The following is a 15,737-nucleotide window of genomic DNA, read 5'->3' on the forward strand; positions in this document are numbered from 1 at the left end:
CCTTCGCTTTCCGGCTCCCCATATCTCGTCTGCCTTCCATTTTTTCTTCGTACGCTCAGTTACATAGAGCGACGACGGAAGCGCGAAACCAAAAGATCGGACGCTTTATAACTCGTGCCTAAAACCACTGCGTGTGTACGAAAGCAATTTGAGGCGGAAACAGCTCCCGGGTAGAACAAAGGGCCGATAAAACACACGTGAACCCCAGGCCGCACCTAGAGCGCATTGCCAGTATTGCTTTTAACGGATGTGGCGTCTCCAAAGAACTAATCTTATCAGCGCGCTGACGCCGCCGGCGTCGCACCGAGAAATCCTTGCAGTTCCTCTTTGGCCTGCACGCAAGCGGCGTTTTCGTCCTTCATCGGCAGCGAACGGCATGGGACGATAAAAGCGCTGGAAGCGTTTATCGCTGACCGTATAATGTTGAAGGTCGTGCCGTATGCTGCGTGCGTCATCAAACGTGGTTTCAAATAGTAATATCAGTACCTGCTTCAAAATTATCTTGATTAGCTTTGGATGAGGAGGCCGTGCGGCTGGTGTTCAGCCGAAGACTCTCGGAGCTCACAGGTAAGCAAATAGCAGTACCAAATCCTTCTATCAATTTGTTTTACCGTGCCTCAGTGATCCGTTGTAACATATTTATCAATTTGGCGGATTTTTTCTGGTCCCTATTTTTCTAACCGCGGGAACTCCAGAAAGACGTACACCGTAAACTTGCGTTATCTTCAGAATTGTTCACCCCTGCTGTATGGGCTACTGTAGCTAGTTACCCATGGTGTCATCTATGCTTCTAGTACGCTCAAACCCTACTGGTTTGAAAGTTACCAGTCTTTAACTAAAGGGACTAATTGTTTCTTATGCTCCTTCACAACAGCAGAGACAAGCTTCTGGGAATTCATATACGATAAAATTCTAAACCACACGTTTGAAAACAAAGTTTTACGGGTAATATATTCATTTACTCTTATTTTACGCCAACGATAGGTACTTCGCTTGTGACTGAAAATTCGCTATGAGAGCAGGAACTATTTATACCACGTACTTCCACTGTTCTAACCTTAACTTTTTCCCTGCTGGTGGGAAAGTGCCGCATTTGCAAGTTCCAGGGAAAATTTTGTGTTGCAAAAGTTCTTGGGAGGGAATCTTTCAAAAGTACATCAAAATGACGCTCAGTAAAATTGCTTTTCATTATTGAAATGATTCGAAAATATTCTGTCATCATGCAAAGTATAAATTCTGAAATACGAATTTTTTTTTGGTAATTATTGCACAATATTTTCAGAAGCCTATTTCGTCTCTCTGAGGACACTTTAAAAATTCAAGTTACAATATATTGTGTACGCCCATTCATAAAGGTGGGAGAAATAAACTCCTGGCTAGAGAGTTCTTTGCTACAGAGTGTTACTGAACAGCGTCTTAAAATATTGGGAAAAGTGTTGTTTGGTTGGTTTTCATAAACATTTTTATCGAATAAGCGTTTGAGCACAATGATACCAGGCACGTCAAAATGACGCTGTAAGTACGTCACTGATAGTGGCGTAATTTTTAATGCGAAGTAGAGTATTACCTCAAATACGTGTTCGCCCAAAGAATAAAGTTTTATCAAACTACACAAAAACTGTGGGAAGTGTTCGTTTACCTACACACCAAACATTTCAAACAGTCTGACAAACCAAAAAAAAAAAACCAAAAGCATTAGCAATGTGCTCTTTTAAAATATGCCTTTGTGCAACTACTTTTTTCAGCAAAAATTGTTTCTCTTCAGCAGAAGATTGAGCAGAGAAATATAGTCGGGTCAAGCACAAGGAGGACTGCGGTCGTCAGTAGAATTATTCACCCGGCCTGAGATTTTCAACGTAAACAGTAGGGCCTAGAAACACCACCTCGACATAATACTTTATAAAACCAGCCGACAAACAACTTTGCAGCCCTTCTAGCACAGTTAGTGTCGTGTCGTCCCAATGAATCCCGTGTAGAAAAAAATGGAACTTTATCCTCCCCACTGCAACACTGGAAGAGAGAGAAGGAAAGGGAGTAATAAAAAAGTAACTAATTGTTAGAAAGGATTACAGTTCGGGTAGCGCAAACATGAGGGCCGCAACGACTTCAGTCGCTCGAGTCGCGAGGTCCCTCTGGGCCTGGGGGTCCGAGTGTCTCAATGCCCCCCTCTACTTGTCCCGATTGTGTAACGTTTGTAGACAATAGTCTTTGTTGGGCTAACTGAACCCGAATATTTTGGCATGCATACCTGGGAGTTTGTATCTCTGTTCCGTGATTGAGCCTTCGGAATAAAAGGGATACAAATACTTGGGCGAGAGGTTTATGTACGTAAACCGTTTGCAACCCCACAGAATCTGGAAACTCATTTCATATCTATGAATATTGTTCAGGAAGAAGAAAACATCACGCGTATTTGGTGCAAAACATCAATACGTGGGTAATATTTGCAGCTACTGAAATAAATACACATGGCTGCGCGATTTCTGAAATACAGCATAAGAAATTACGCTCCGGAAACAAAGTGTGCACCGAAAAAAAAGAGCTCGCGCCTCGGGCCATGCCTCGTGGCGGCATTTCCAGTGGTCCCGAAGTAACGAAAGTTTCCAGTCAATGGCGTGCGAGTAGTGTGGAATGCGGTAGTATTCAATTGACTGGAGCGGACCTCTACCGTATTAATCGTGGAAGGAGCGAGACGGTAGGGGAAGATCGTGACAGGTTGGCGGGGAAAAGAGCAAAGGCATTTACGTTGCAGCAGGGGCAGAAGGCTATTGTCTTTCGGGTGCTTTTGCAGCAAAGTACGCATATAGAGAGAGACCCTTTCATTTTTCATAATCCGTCAGCCTGCTGTGGGTCGTTTCTATTTCTATTGTCATGGTTAAGCGCACTGCTAGGGTTTAAACAGATAATTTCAATCACTGAAGTAATGAGCGAACTTTACCACCCCTCCATTAAGAAATTTGGGAAAAGACCGAAAGCTTTTGGACAAAACCTTTGGGAAAGTGCGTCAAACCCTGTGTCAAATTGCGTCCAACGTTAGCTGAAAGTTTCCAATTGCTCGTGAAACTTTGGACGACCCAAATCCCAAACAAAGAACTAATGCATGTGACGACTATTCGCGTGCAAAGTAAACACACGCACGAATGATCTAAATGTATACTGATGCGTTGATCATATAGAGGTGTACTTCATTACTGCTTGTAATGACGATTCCTGTATTTTGTTATATTGTTACGAGGATAAAAGAGGGAATACAACGTATTCACCCTATTCTCAATATTTACTATACATAGCAACACAGACCGGAGTCTGACCGGGCCTTCGTCTTCCTTCAAGAGCCCAAAAAACGTCCCTCGTCTTCGTCATCTTCACTCACAACACTGATGTGTAACATAACCCCCCGGGACGAGGCGCCGTCCCGGCGCCCTTTACAGAGCTGTTAAGCTGGGGGAAACAAACGTATCGCTTGAGGCGGACAATATGCACATTGTCTGTTGGTGGATTTGCAGGAGAGCGATCGAGTGGTGATATCTCATATGTCTCGTCAGTGACTTGGCGCACGACTCGACAAGAACCAGAGTAGCGAGGAAAGAGTTTAGCTGAGAGGCCCACACGACGCGTAGGTGTCCACAAAAGCACGAGGGCACCTGGATGAAATTTGGCTGTGGAATAGTGCTTATCGTAGCTAAGCTTGCTGGAGGCCTGAGATGTCGTGAGACGAGTACGTCCTATTTGACGAGCCACGTCGGAATTGGCGATGGCGTCGCGGGCATATTCAGTGGGGCTTGCAGAAGATAGAACCAAAGTGTCCAATGGCACACTGGGGTGTCGACCATAGAGCAGGTAAAACGGGGAATACCCTGCAGTGTGGTGGCAAGAGGAATTGTACGCGAAGGTTACCTTCGGCAGAGCAACGTCCCGATCACGGTGGTAGGGGGCGACGTACATAGATAACATGTTGGTCAGGGTTTGATTAAGCCGCTCCGTTAAGCCATTCGTCTAGGGATGGTAAGTGGTTGCCAATTTATGTTTGGTCGAGCACGAGCGTAGAATATCATCGATCACTTTGGAAATGAAGTAGCGGCCACGATCACTAAGCAGGTGCTTAGGGGCTCCGTGGTTGAGAATGACGGTGTTCAGCAGAAAGTGTGCAACGTCTGTGACGCAGCTGGTAGGAAGAGCACGGGTTATGGAATACCGAGTGGAATAATCAGTGGCCACCGCAACCGTCTTGTTACCTGCGGGCATAGCAGGGAATGGCCCCAAGAGGTCGAGGCCAACTCGAAAAAATTCTGCGGACGACACGTCGAACGGTTGGAGGGGCCCAGCGGGAAGAGAAGTTGGGGTTTTGTGGTGTTGGCACGGGTCGCGGGTGTCAACGTAGCGTTTGACAGCATGATGTAAACCCGGCCAAAAGAAACGACTCTTGTTACGGTCGTAGGTGTGAGATACGCCAAGATGTCCAGCCGTGGGATGATCGTGGAACTGTTGAAGTATGTCTAGTCGAAGTTGTTTTGGTACGACCGGTAACAGCTCAGGTCTGTCGCAGGAGAGATTTTGTCGATATAAAGTACCGTCTTGGAGGTGATAAAGGCGGCATGATGGATCCGAGAGGTTAGAGGAGAGAGTGTCGATTAGGGACCGTAATGACTCGTCGCGGCGTTGTTCATCGGCTAAATGGTGCAAATCGGAGATGGAAAAAACGATGGCGTTGGTGTCATGGCAGATGATGTCGGTCTGTTTGATGGGATAACGGGACAAACAGTCTGCCTCTTGGTGTAATTTTTATGATTTCTGCACACCAGAGAACTTGTATTCCTGTAGACGCAGAACACAACGTCCGCGGCGCACAGTAGAATCTGGTAACGACGAAAGCCAACACAGTGCATGATGGTCAGTGACCACAGAAAAGTCTCTGCCGCATAGGTATGGGCGGAATTTAGCTAAGGCCTACACAAGAGCCAGATATTCACGTTCAGTTATCGAGTAGTTTCGCCCCGAGACAGAGAGAAGGCGGCTGGCAGAGGAAACCACTCGGGTGTGACCGGCCTGTTGTTGAGCGAGGACAGCCCCGATACCGTAGGCGCTTGCGTCTGTGCGGAGCTCCGTAGGGGCAGAAGGGTCAAAATGTGCCCGAATGGGAGGTGTGCTTAGCCGGGTGATCAAAGTAGAGAAAGCTACTGCTTGCAGAGGTCCCAAGAAAACGGAACGCTCTGTTTCAGTAGGTCCGCTAGGGGTCGGGCAACATCAGCGAAGTTCTTAATGAAATGCCGAAAGTAAGAACACAGCCCGACAAAGCTACGGACATCTTTTGCAGAACTAGGTTGTGGAAAATCTTTCACGACACGGATTTTAGCAGGGTCGGGCTGAATACCAGTGGCGTCAACGAGATTACCAAGGATGGTAAGCTGTCGCTGTCCGAAATGACACTTTCATGCGTTAAGTTGAAAGCCGGCGGAACGGAAAATCTCCAGAACTGTGGAGGGCGCGGAAGGTGGCTTTCGAATATTGGGAATAAACGACAACGTCATCAAGATACACAAGCACGTATGACACTTAAGTCCATAAATGAGCGAGTCCATCATGCGCGCCAAGGTTGCTGGAGCATTGCATAACCCGAAAGGCATGACTTGAAGCTGGTAAAGTCCGTCTGGTGTAATACAAGCGGTCTTCTCACGGTCCTTATCGTCCACAGTAATTTGACAATATCATAAACGCAGGTCGATTGATGAGAAATATTGCGCGCCATAAAGCGAATCGAGAGCATCATCGATGCGGGGCAACGGGTGAACGTCTTTTTTGGTTATCTTATTCAGGTGCCGATAATCCACACAGAATCACCAGGTGTTATCCTTTTTTTTCACTAAGACGACTGGCGACGCCCATGTGCTAAATGAAGGTTCGATAATGTCTTTATGAAGCATCTTGTAAAATTCCGGTTTAATACCTCAGCGTTCACTTCCAGACACACGTTATGGGTGTCGACGGATAGGGGTTGCGTCGCCGGTGTTGGACAAAAATGGTTGCGAGGGAGTTCCAAAAGCCCAATAATTCGAAAAACTAGAACGTAGAGGCGAGGACCAGCGGTTGCGCCACTAGTGGGAGACATGTCCGACGCCGCAGCAGCGGAAGCAGATTGGCCCACCGTCAGGTGTCGCCATTCTGCGGGATTGCGGGCACGAGGAGAGTAAGACTGACGCCTGGCAGGTTGGGCGGGGCAGGGATTGCAGTTGCCGGTATGATGGAAAGTGCAAATAAACCGGGCGCCCAAGTTGTCGATTTCTTGATGGATGACCATCTGAATGAGTGACACAGTAGCGGCGTCAGGTACTGCCAGATACGGTGGCAAAGTAACCGGGGACATGGCTTCGACCTCCCGGCGGATAAGTCGTGTTAATGCCGGAGACGGGGGCACTTCGGTATGTCGTAGGGGCTGTTCCCCACACGTCGATGTTGCGGCGGCATTCGGTAGCCGGGCGAAGTGCTGACCGATCCCGCGGCTTTTTGCCTCCTCGAAGCGTCGGCATTCACCAATCATACATCCACTGTTGTGCAGTTCTTAAAGACAAGCAAATTGAAAGCATCGTCGACAATGCCCTTAAGCACGTGGCCGACGTTTTCTGGCTCGGGCATGTTGCGATCAACCTTCTGGCATAAATCCAGCACGTCTAGTATGTACGAAACCTAGGGTTCCGGCGCAGACTGGGCTCGGGTAGCAGGTTCGCTTTTTGCAGCAATCTGGTGACCCGTAGACTGGCCGAACAATTTCCTGAACTCCTCTTTAAACTGGTCCCACCTTGTGATGGTCCCATTGTTTGTCTCGTACCAGACAAGTGCGGGCTTTTTAAGTAACAATTCACATTAGCTGACATGATCGTCTGGTCCCACCTGTTGTGGAGGCTGACGAGTTCATATATCTTCAGCCAGTCGTCAACGTCGATATTATCGGAGCCGGAGAACTTACCGGGGTCACGCGGCTGAAAGATGACGACTGGTGGAAAAGCCATCGTCGGATATGTTTGAGTGCCTTGCTGCATTGTTGTGACAGAGTAAGTGCCCCCGCTGCGTAGCTTCGTAATGGTTGGTAAAGCTTGGAACCCCAACTGGACCCTTGGGACCAAGGAGAGACGATGCAGAGCTGGGACGCCGGGGGGAAACGAGTCCGCACACTCCACCAAAAGACGTTACGAGGAAAAAAGAAGAAACAAAACGCATTCACCCTATTCTCAGTATTTCCTAAAGATAGCAACACAGACCGGAGTCTGACTGGGCCTTCGCCTTCCTTCAAGAGCCCAAAAAACGTCCCTCGTCTTCGTCATCTTCACTCACAACCCCGACGGGTAACAATATAGAACCGTTCCTTTTGAGTCAGTTTTCAGTAACCGTTTTGGCACAATGCCAGCCTGGTGTCACGCACGCGCTGTGTGTCCAGAGATGTTATCACAACTGTTCGATCAACCCACCGTTATATGGCGAAATGCATTAGTTCTTGACAAGACGCCGACGGTCCCCCTAAGAAAGCTTTCGGTTTAAAAGCTGAAACACATCAATCGTTTTCGTGAAGCGACAGCACATCTGCGAAGCTCGAAGTCGCAGTGCATACCCGACTCCCTGCCTGGACAAAACTTCACTTGTCTGGACGACGCAGGTTTCCACATCCTCATCCAAAGAATGTGGAAACCTTGCATATAGGATAGGAACACCCGTGATATCTATGAACCGAAGCGAACTGCGTACGGAGCACTGAAAACAAACGCAAACGCATTACCGCTTAGTGGCGTCAATGCTCCTGGCTGGATTTTTTATCATCGCTCACAGAACGTAAATTTCATAGCTGTAAATTATCCAGAGAGTCACTGAGCGTACAGATGTCGTACAAGTCCGAAGAAGATTGCACAGAGTGACGGGATTTGATGCGTCTGGACGCCAGTGCGAAATTTTCGGGTGGTTCGACCTCCTTCAGCAACTACGACAGTGTATTTTTCTCTCGGTAGGCTTTAAAAAACCCTGTCAAGCTGAAAAAATACGAACTATACACCAAGGAAAAGATTCTTCCTCCCACAAAATGGTAGAGCGCGTCAAACGTGGTAGAGTCGTCAAACGCGTAGCGTAAACAGGAAATTAGGCGTTCCGTAAATACACTTTTGCTCAATATTAAAAGCAGCAGCAGGTTAAAAAGGCATGATTTACCCCATTTCCTAAAACCCATTACAATACAGCTTCAGCGTCTGTGATTGTCGAGGAAAGCGACGGAGGAAAGAGGCACACAGCCAGTCGCCCAATTCCTGGGCCTAAACACAAGCCACTGCCATGACTGTGAGGACCGAGCTATGCCCGTGCCCCCGTGCTCCCGTGGCCATGTGAGGAACCTCTTTTAATCATCAATACGCTCCCCTGGCCACCAAAATGCGATGGTGGAGCAGAAAAAAGCAACTAGCTGGCGGTAGCCGATAACAGAAAAGGCGCTCCTGTGTAGGAAGTCTGGTTGTTGGTAGCAGCACTATGACGTTAAGGAGGAGCACGGCGGCGGCTCTGAAGCAGTCGAAATAAAAGTACTTGTAAAGCTCCAAGGACCAGGACCATCTGGCTTCGCACCCTGAGTTCGTCCAAATAGTTCAGGATACCCAAGTTGAGGTAGCGGGACACAACTCTCATCAGTATTCAGGGTGTCTCGAACGACCACACTTGTAAGGCCTCTAAAATAATGGCGTTCTCGCGCCCGTGGACGGCATGACGTAGTTGAATTTCGTTCTTGAGTTCCAAATTGTGGAAGTTCGAGTCTACGGAAACGTCAAGATCCCCCACCACGAAGTGGCCCACAGTCCAATCGTTTATCAGTCGCAGCCTGGTGTAGTCCAGCCAGCCGCGGATGATATGCTGGTGCCTAGCAATCCAGAGTACAAGGCACCACAGCTATAAGCCACTTGCAGTCATCTTGTTCAACTTGTGCTTCAAGCTCCCTTCTCGGCTAAGGCATCAAGTTGGTGTGGGTGATGGCATTGTCACGCTGGTCGGTAAGCAATGCATCCTGGTCTAAGCGGGCGTGATGGTTATGCCCGGTCCCTCGATCGCCGCCCTGGTAGCCTCTTGGTCTACCGTAACCGCCGGGGCCACAGGGAAATTCTCCCTGCTCGGGATGTCGCATAAGATTGACGAGCGCAGTCTCGGTTTGCCCTTGCAGCGCATGCGTTCAGCCACCGCAGTTTACTATGGCTGGTAACTGGTAACATATGACCAACTGTCCTTGCCGTGAGTTGTGCAGACAGGGATGGTGAGCTGCGCCATCATGCATCTCGAACAACTATCGCGGCGGCAGATAGATGAGCTTCCGCATCTTTCAGGGGGCCACCCAGTGGGGTGATTGAAGCTGACCGGCGTCCGTTCACGATTTCGCCGGAACGAGGCTCACTTGGTGATTCGCGTGAGCCGAACAGAAGCGCCGGTTTGCCGATTAGTGACGGAGATTCCTGGAAGCATAAACGCCAGAAGAGAAGCGAGCGTTGGGAGCGGCAGGGCCTCCATCTTGAAAAAGGAAACGGCGCCCGCTCGTGACGTCCAACCATGTGCTCTCTGAGCAAGGAACCCCTACGAGCGAGAGCGACGTCCGAACCGCTGGAAAACCTCAAGCTAGGCCTGGCCAGTTCGGCCGCATCATTGTATGTGGGCTCCTGGGTGATCCAATCGTTACTCAAGAAGATCTGCCGCGAAATCACCAGTTGTTCAGGCTGATGAGAGTCCTCACCAGCTGTGCGGACGTGTAGGTCGCAGACGCGCGGCCCACATGCAGAGCGAACGTTGGCCGCATTGTCCACCTCCACGGCTCTCTTGCTGCCATAGGCGAGCGGCGTGTTCTCGCCGTGCCGAGTGATGGTGCAATCATGGCTCGGCACTCCGTTACTCTGAACAGCAACCAAGGAAGGAACCGCGGAGGGTCGGGCGAAGTAGACGTGATAGGTAACCTTTTTGTGGTAATCAAAACTAGTGAAGAGGTCAGCTTCTAAGTCGTCCAAATGGATGGTCTGCTGGACGCGCTGGTCAAGCACCCTCATGTACTCATACCTGCTGTTGATGGCGCGCAGGTGCGAGTTGATCGATGTGTTTGGATCCTCTAGCAACAATTCAATTGCAGCTAGGCCCCTTGTGACGTTTTCTCTCACAAGGTCACGGCGGCTGGGTGGCTCCTCCATTGCAGACGGAAGTAAAGTCGAGTGGCCGGGTGGCTCGGGCACGAGCACAAGCGGTGGCGAGGAGCGTTCGATGACGAGGCTTCCCGAATTAGCTGGACCCAGAGGAATACCGAGCCTAGCGTACCTCGGTGTCTGCGCCGCGTCAAGTCGAGTCTGCTCGTGGTTCGATCTCCCGGGGTTCTGCACCAGAATGTCGCGGAAAGCGACGAAGAAAAGAGCCACACAGCCAGTCCACCAATTCATGCGGTTGAACACGAGCCACTTCCACGAGCATAAGGAGCGAGCTATGCCCGTGCCCGTGCGAGCCACCTTTTACAGCTAAGCAGTTAGCCTGTCGTAGGTCGTAAAAGGTCGTGTTGTAAACAAAAACACGACGCAGGACCCAGCAGTTCTCGCCCAAGACGCCGAGTGCATGCGTCAGGCTATCCAAGCATGCAGCGTAGAGCTCAGTATTCGTGTAGATTAAAACCACAAAACAAGCATCGAAACCGCATGATGTATGTTAAGTCGCCGGTGAACAATGGGAATCCCTCCCCCGATGTGTTCTGGTAAAGATTCTGCTTGTGGCTGCTCTCTAAAATGAGAGCTGGGTTGTCGTCATTTGCGGGCTAACGCATGCGTCAGATTTTGCAGGACCCAGCAGCTCTCGGCCACGACGCCGAGCTCGCGCGTCAGACCCACCAGTTGCCGTTATACAAACCGAGTGCAAGCCGAGACAACGACGAAAATTTCATACCCTCCCCCATCACCATGTGTAGTGGCTTACATCAGCTTCGCTGGACATCCACTTTCGCAGGGCTGAATGGCGTCTATTTTAAGTGCGAATGCACTTTATAAGCGACCCTGAATTCCGTTGACAGCCGTCCGTCCACATAGCAACAGCTGCGGGTGCGCGCGCTCCTCGTCATCCTTGGCAACGGGGGGAGATGGCACATACCCACGTGGGGGATTGGCCAGGAATCGCCTCGTCTTCTTTGGCAACGGGGGGAGATGGGCGTGCGCTTCCTGGCCGCTGACATGGCACATACCCACGTGGGGGATTGCCCAGGAATCGGGCGTGAGAAGGGCTAATGCACCCGCTTAAAGGAGTACTGACACGAAATTTGAAAGCTGAGATCCGCTCTAGCAGTCAAGTACAACGACAACACAAATAGGTGTCTGTGCATGGCACATACCCACGTGGGGGATTGGCCAGGAATCGGGCGTGAGGAAGGCTAATGCACCCGCTTAAAGGAGTACTGACACGAAATTTCAAAGCTGAGATCCGCTCTAGCAATCAAGTACAACGACAACACAAATAGGTGCCTCTGAATAAAGGCATCTTTCTTTCTTTGTAGTTGCGTGTGTGTGTGTGATCTCTCTTTCGCGAACATTACCGAACCGCGCAAATTCAACTCGTGCATTCGCACTTTCACATTCTTCCCCTCGGGGAAATGCGGAGAAATTTTTTTTATTATCATCAGCACTGATATCTTCGCAGCTACAACGTGCAATCATTGCCTGCTTCTCCATTGTGCCCGTACACCTCTAAACCAGAAATGTGTTTATTTATCACAGGTAGCTCAACCGTGCGGCCATGCTCCCTCTTGCCCTTGTGTGCGCGTCCTCTCCTTTTGCGAGGACCTATTCGAGAACCCAGCCATCCCCTGTTGCAACATATTCCGGGTTTCATTCCCTGCAAGACTTCACTTGCACATTTTCTAACAAAAAACGATGCCTGTACTACTCTGTACAAATAACAATGCACACTGATTGAAAACTTGAATGCCCTGGTTGAACAAGATTTTCTTAAAGGGCTTTACGACATAATGCGTGCGCAAGGCAGGATTGTTTATTTTTCCTTCGTACATGACTTCTCAACTGTAGTAATTACGATTACCGAGCTGAAGTTCTATCAAATGTGTCGAGGCCAGCCCTGCCTAAAAAACTTCAGCGCTCTGACTCCACCCTACTTCCCTCCTGAAATGTTCCGTATATACAGAAGTAATGAAATGCGGAGTACATTTTTATGACAGAAAGCTGCCACAAAACAAGATTTTTCAGAAGCACAAGAAAATAAAACAGTGCATTGCTGTCTAAACACTTGACTCCTGTTTTAAGTCGGTATGATCACTAGAACTGCGAAATCATTGTCCGTATGAATTCCGTATATACGGAGTATACGAAAATCATACGGAGCATGATTTTGCATAATAATGAAGATAAAAACACGAAAATTTCCAAGCGTTCATATTGTGCAATCTCTATGATTTCTTTGTTTGTAGAACTAATATCTACTTTCATTATGCTTGGTTCCGAAACACTCCGTATGAACTCCGTATTCCCATAATTTTGTATCTTCTGTATTCTGTATACGGAACGTTTCAGTAGGGTTGGTAGGACGAATTTCCTGCGAGAAACCAAAATTTGAAGTTTCGTTTCTGATGGCGTTTTTACATGGACTCAATAGCAAAACCAGTTTATTACCTGTGTTATATTACTTCTGCTTTGACGGTGCCGCGTGGGAGGAGTCTGCTTTGGCTGTCTTTGCCACACGCATAAATAAAGCCCTGAGCCTCCTCCATTTCCAAGCAACAGCTATCAGCAGACCCTACAGCCAATCGCTATTGCTGAAGAACGATAGGATGCAAATGAGCAGGCGGCAAAAAAAGCAGAGCGACAAAATATCAGAACGACAAAACAGCAGCGAGACGTGATATCGCAGCTACAAAACGCAGGGTGACGCAATGAACGCCGTAAAAGAGTAGCTCAAAAACATCGCGGCCGGCTGCAACATTTTGCCCGGTGCCATTCGACCGCCGTCTTGAATCTATGAAACTACAGCTGAGGTTGCATAAAATTGCCCCAGCATTTCGCACGATGCGCGCTTACTTTCAGTTTTGATAGTTAGTGAGTTATCACAGAGGGAATGCAAGGTTTTAGTCCGTACTCTCTGGAGTTAACGTATTCTGTCAATGGAAAGAAATGGTAGATATAGTGTTTTAACGTTTGTATGTGCAGACTCAACTGGCCAGTGTAACTTTCTTATAGATTGCTGTCCTGGCTTAAAAGTTTAGATCACCTTGTGAATGCGAGCTTCTGCTCACTGCAGTCGGAGGGAACGTCTGGCTTTCGTATAAAAAATTGTGCTGTTTTCGGTCATGCATGAAAGACTCTTTACACTCGACAGACGTATCTACGGCGCCGATGTAGGAGGAAGGAAAGACAGAAAGGCAACCTACAAAAATTTCTAAGGGGGTTTATTCCTAAAAGTATTCGTTAAAAGGCGTGAGTCTTTAGACTCCGCTTATACCAGCGAGCAATCGACGATGCCGGCCGGAGGGGTAAGCCGGACCGCTTGCCTCACGCACGCCGAGGTGTCGTGCCATCTCACGGATTAAGTGTAAAGGTTCAACCTGTCAAAAGATCCAACGAGACGAAAGGTCCAGCAGTAGATCTTTTGTCTCTGTGGATCGTTGATCTGGTTCGACATTCAGGGTCGATTGTATCTTGTCTCTCGGTGCATCTATCATCTCGGTGGATACTCAGGCTCTACAACACCTTCTGTCTCGACAAATCTTTCGTCTCGGTGGATATCCACACTCGACTGGATCTTCGGGCTCGGTGATTCTTTCATATCCTTGGATATTCAGGTACTTCCGTATTACATGGAAGTCCCAAGCGCTCTACAATCACCTTCACTACCCAAATCAGCAAATAATTGCGAGAACCTCTGCGTTTCAGGTATGAATATATAACTTTACTGTCATACAAGATAGTTTAAATTAGAATCTACTCCCAGATTTTGTCTTTCCACACGTTGGGGAACGCCATTCCGAACAACAGCTTCACAAAGATGAAATAACTAGTTTATGAGATGCATGCTATCAATTTCGTATCGACTGTAGGATGACCACGGCAAACATTTTTGCGGATGCGCTGAGTTAGGCTTTATAGTTGTGTGTGCCTGTGTGCGGGATTGTGAGCTTTGTTCAATTCATCTTAGCAAGAATGCGCCAATCGCGCATATAAATATAATATCTCATTACGAACGAACTGAACTAGCTTTCCTCCGCATGGACACGTGCAGCACTTCAGCAAGCGTAACTGAAAGCTGCGAACATTCACTTGCTCACTCGTGCCCTTTTCTCTTTCACTGACAATTTGGGTGGGTTTGCAGGAGTTCACAAGCACTCGTTTATACCATTCAGATAATCTCACGTCTTCTGCCAGGGAGCCTAACTATCTAGACATATCGAGAATTTTCAACTTTTGCTGCACCGCGTCTCAATCCTGCGCAAGACTTCGCGCAATGCCGGTCTCACCAAGGTGAATTGATAAAGCCTGGAAGTCTGAGTTCGGTCCTGTGGTGATTGTTCAAATGTTTTAGGAACTGAGTAATATAAATCCTTCAGTGGCTACAGTTCCGTGGAATTTGGACACCCTTCTACAAACTGGTTGCTCTCGGTCCTAAATGTCCCAGTCACCGAGCATTACGGAGCTGGAACGGGGGCTCGGCCAAACCTATCAAGTACTTTATCCCCGCTCGAAGGCGAAGCTTCTCGATTCATTTGTGTCCATTTCTTGTAAATGCCGAAGGTAAATATTGGTGGTAGGATTGCGGAGATTCGTTTGAAGCGGTCTGTGGGGCGTCTGAGCAGATATTCGATGGTTTAGCTGACAGCCATACCTGCGTGATTAGCGTTGGCCATGGTGTTGCCCGAGGGTTGCGAATTGCCCCCAAATTCTTAAAGCATATAATGGGACACACTCGCTTTTTTCGTCGATTAGGAATATGCACCCTGGCAAGAGGAATCCTCATATACATATGCGACCACCTGATACGTCGTGCCATACACATCGCCATGTGTATGGAACTCAAAAACCCTTAAGGGGACAGTTACATGATTTGAAACGTGGCGGAATTACTTGCGCAAATTGTAGTCGGAAATTCCCAGACTAAGTTTCCTTATGTATTAGAAATATCCACTTGAATGTTCTGTCCTAATCTCGGCATCCTCTTTGCCGATATGACGTTACTAATGACGCTTACTCTTGTATACGCTTAGCTTGACTGCGTCTACTGCGCGGCTTGCCTACCCTTTCACGGTAAGCGGGCCGACCACCAGCAGGTCGTCGCGAGTCATTCGGTCAGGTAAATTTTAGCCACGACAAGATTTGTAATAGGAAGAATGTGGCTTCTGTTTGTTTGTAGAAAGTCGAAGTCAATGTATGCCTGCCCTAGCTCACATGAATAACGTGTATTGGCTTACGACATTTCACTGAGATGGCTTTACAGGAGCTCTGAGCTGCATTTCCCCGTGCAACTGGTACGCTAGTAGAAAACGAATGTCAATAAAAAGCAGGAGAATATTAAGCGAATTTAATGTAGGGACTGCGAAAAAATTAACGAATACCTTTTTTAAAGCGTAAAACCAAGATAAGGCAGACACTTTTTCCGCACAATAAGCTAGCACAGAGGTCAGCAGCACAATCGCACATTTGCGATCTTTTTGTCCCGCCTAAAGAGCGCAGTTACTAGCGATAACGTATTTCTGGGGATTTGGGGGACGC

General features: G+C 48.3%; 1 protein-coding gene across 6 annotated transcripts in view; it reads left to right on the plus strand.

Moving 5' to 3' along the window:
• Positions 1 to 284: 284 nt before the first annotated feature.
• The window catches only part of LOC144158379 (uncharacterized), a 156,409-nt gene continuing 140,956 nt past the window's right edge, over positions 285 to 15,737 (plus strand). For 2 of the 6 annotated variants that reach the window (XM_077689243.1, XM_077689242.1), the window contains exon 1: positions 297 to 567. Coding sequence is in view for 1 of the 6 variants with exons in the window: in XM_077689245.1 (XP_077545371.1) it covers positions 517 to 567 (51 nt within the window). In the remaining 5 variants the exon portion in view is untranslated. Of the gene's footprint in view, positions 568 to 15,737 lie in introns of all 6 variants that reach the window. The other 4 variants (XR_013320043.1, XM_077689244.1, XM_077689245.1 and 1 more) reach the window with 4 other exon arrangements.

The sequence above is a fragment of the Haemaphysalis longicornis genome, unplaced genomic scaffold (genome assembly GCF_048455015.1).
Source record: "Haemaphysalis longicornis isolate Haplotype H1 unplaced genomic scaffold, Haemaphysalis longicornis Haplotype H1 scaffold_10, whole genome shotgun sequence".
Classification (NCBI taxonomy): Eukaryota; Metazoa; Arthropoda; class Arachnida; order Ixodida; family Ixodidae; genus Haemaphysalis; species Haemaphysalis longicornis.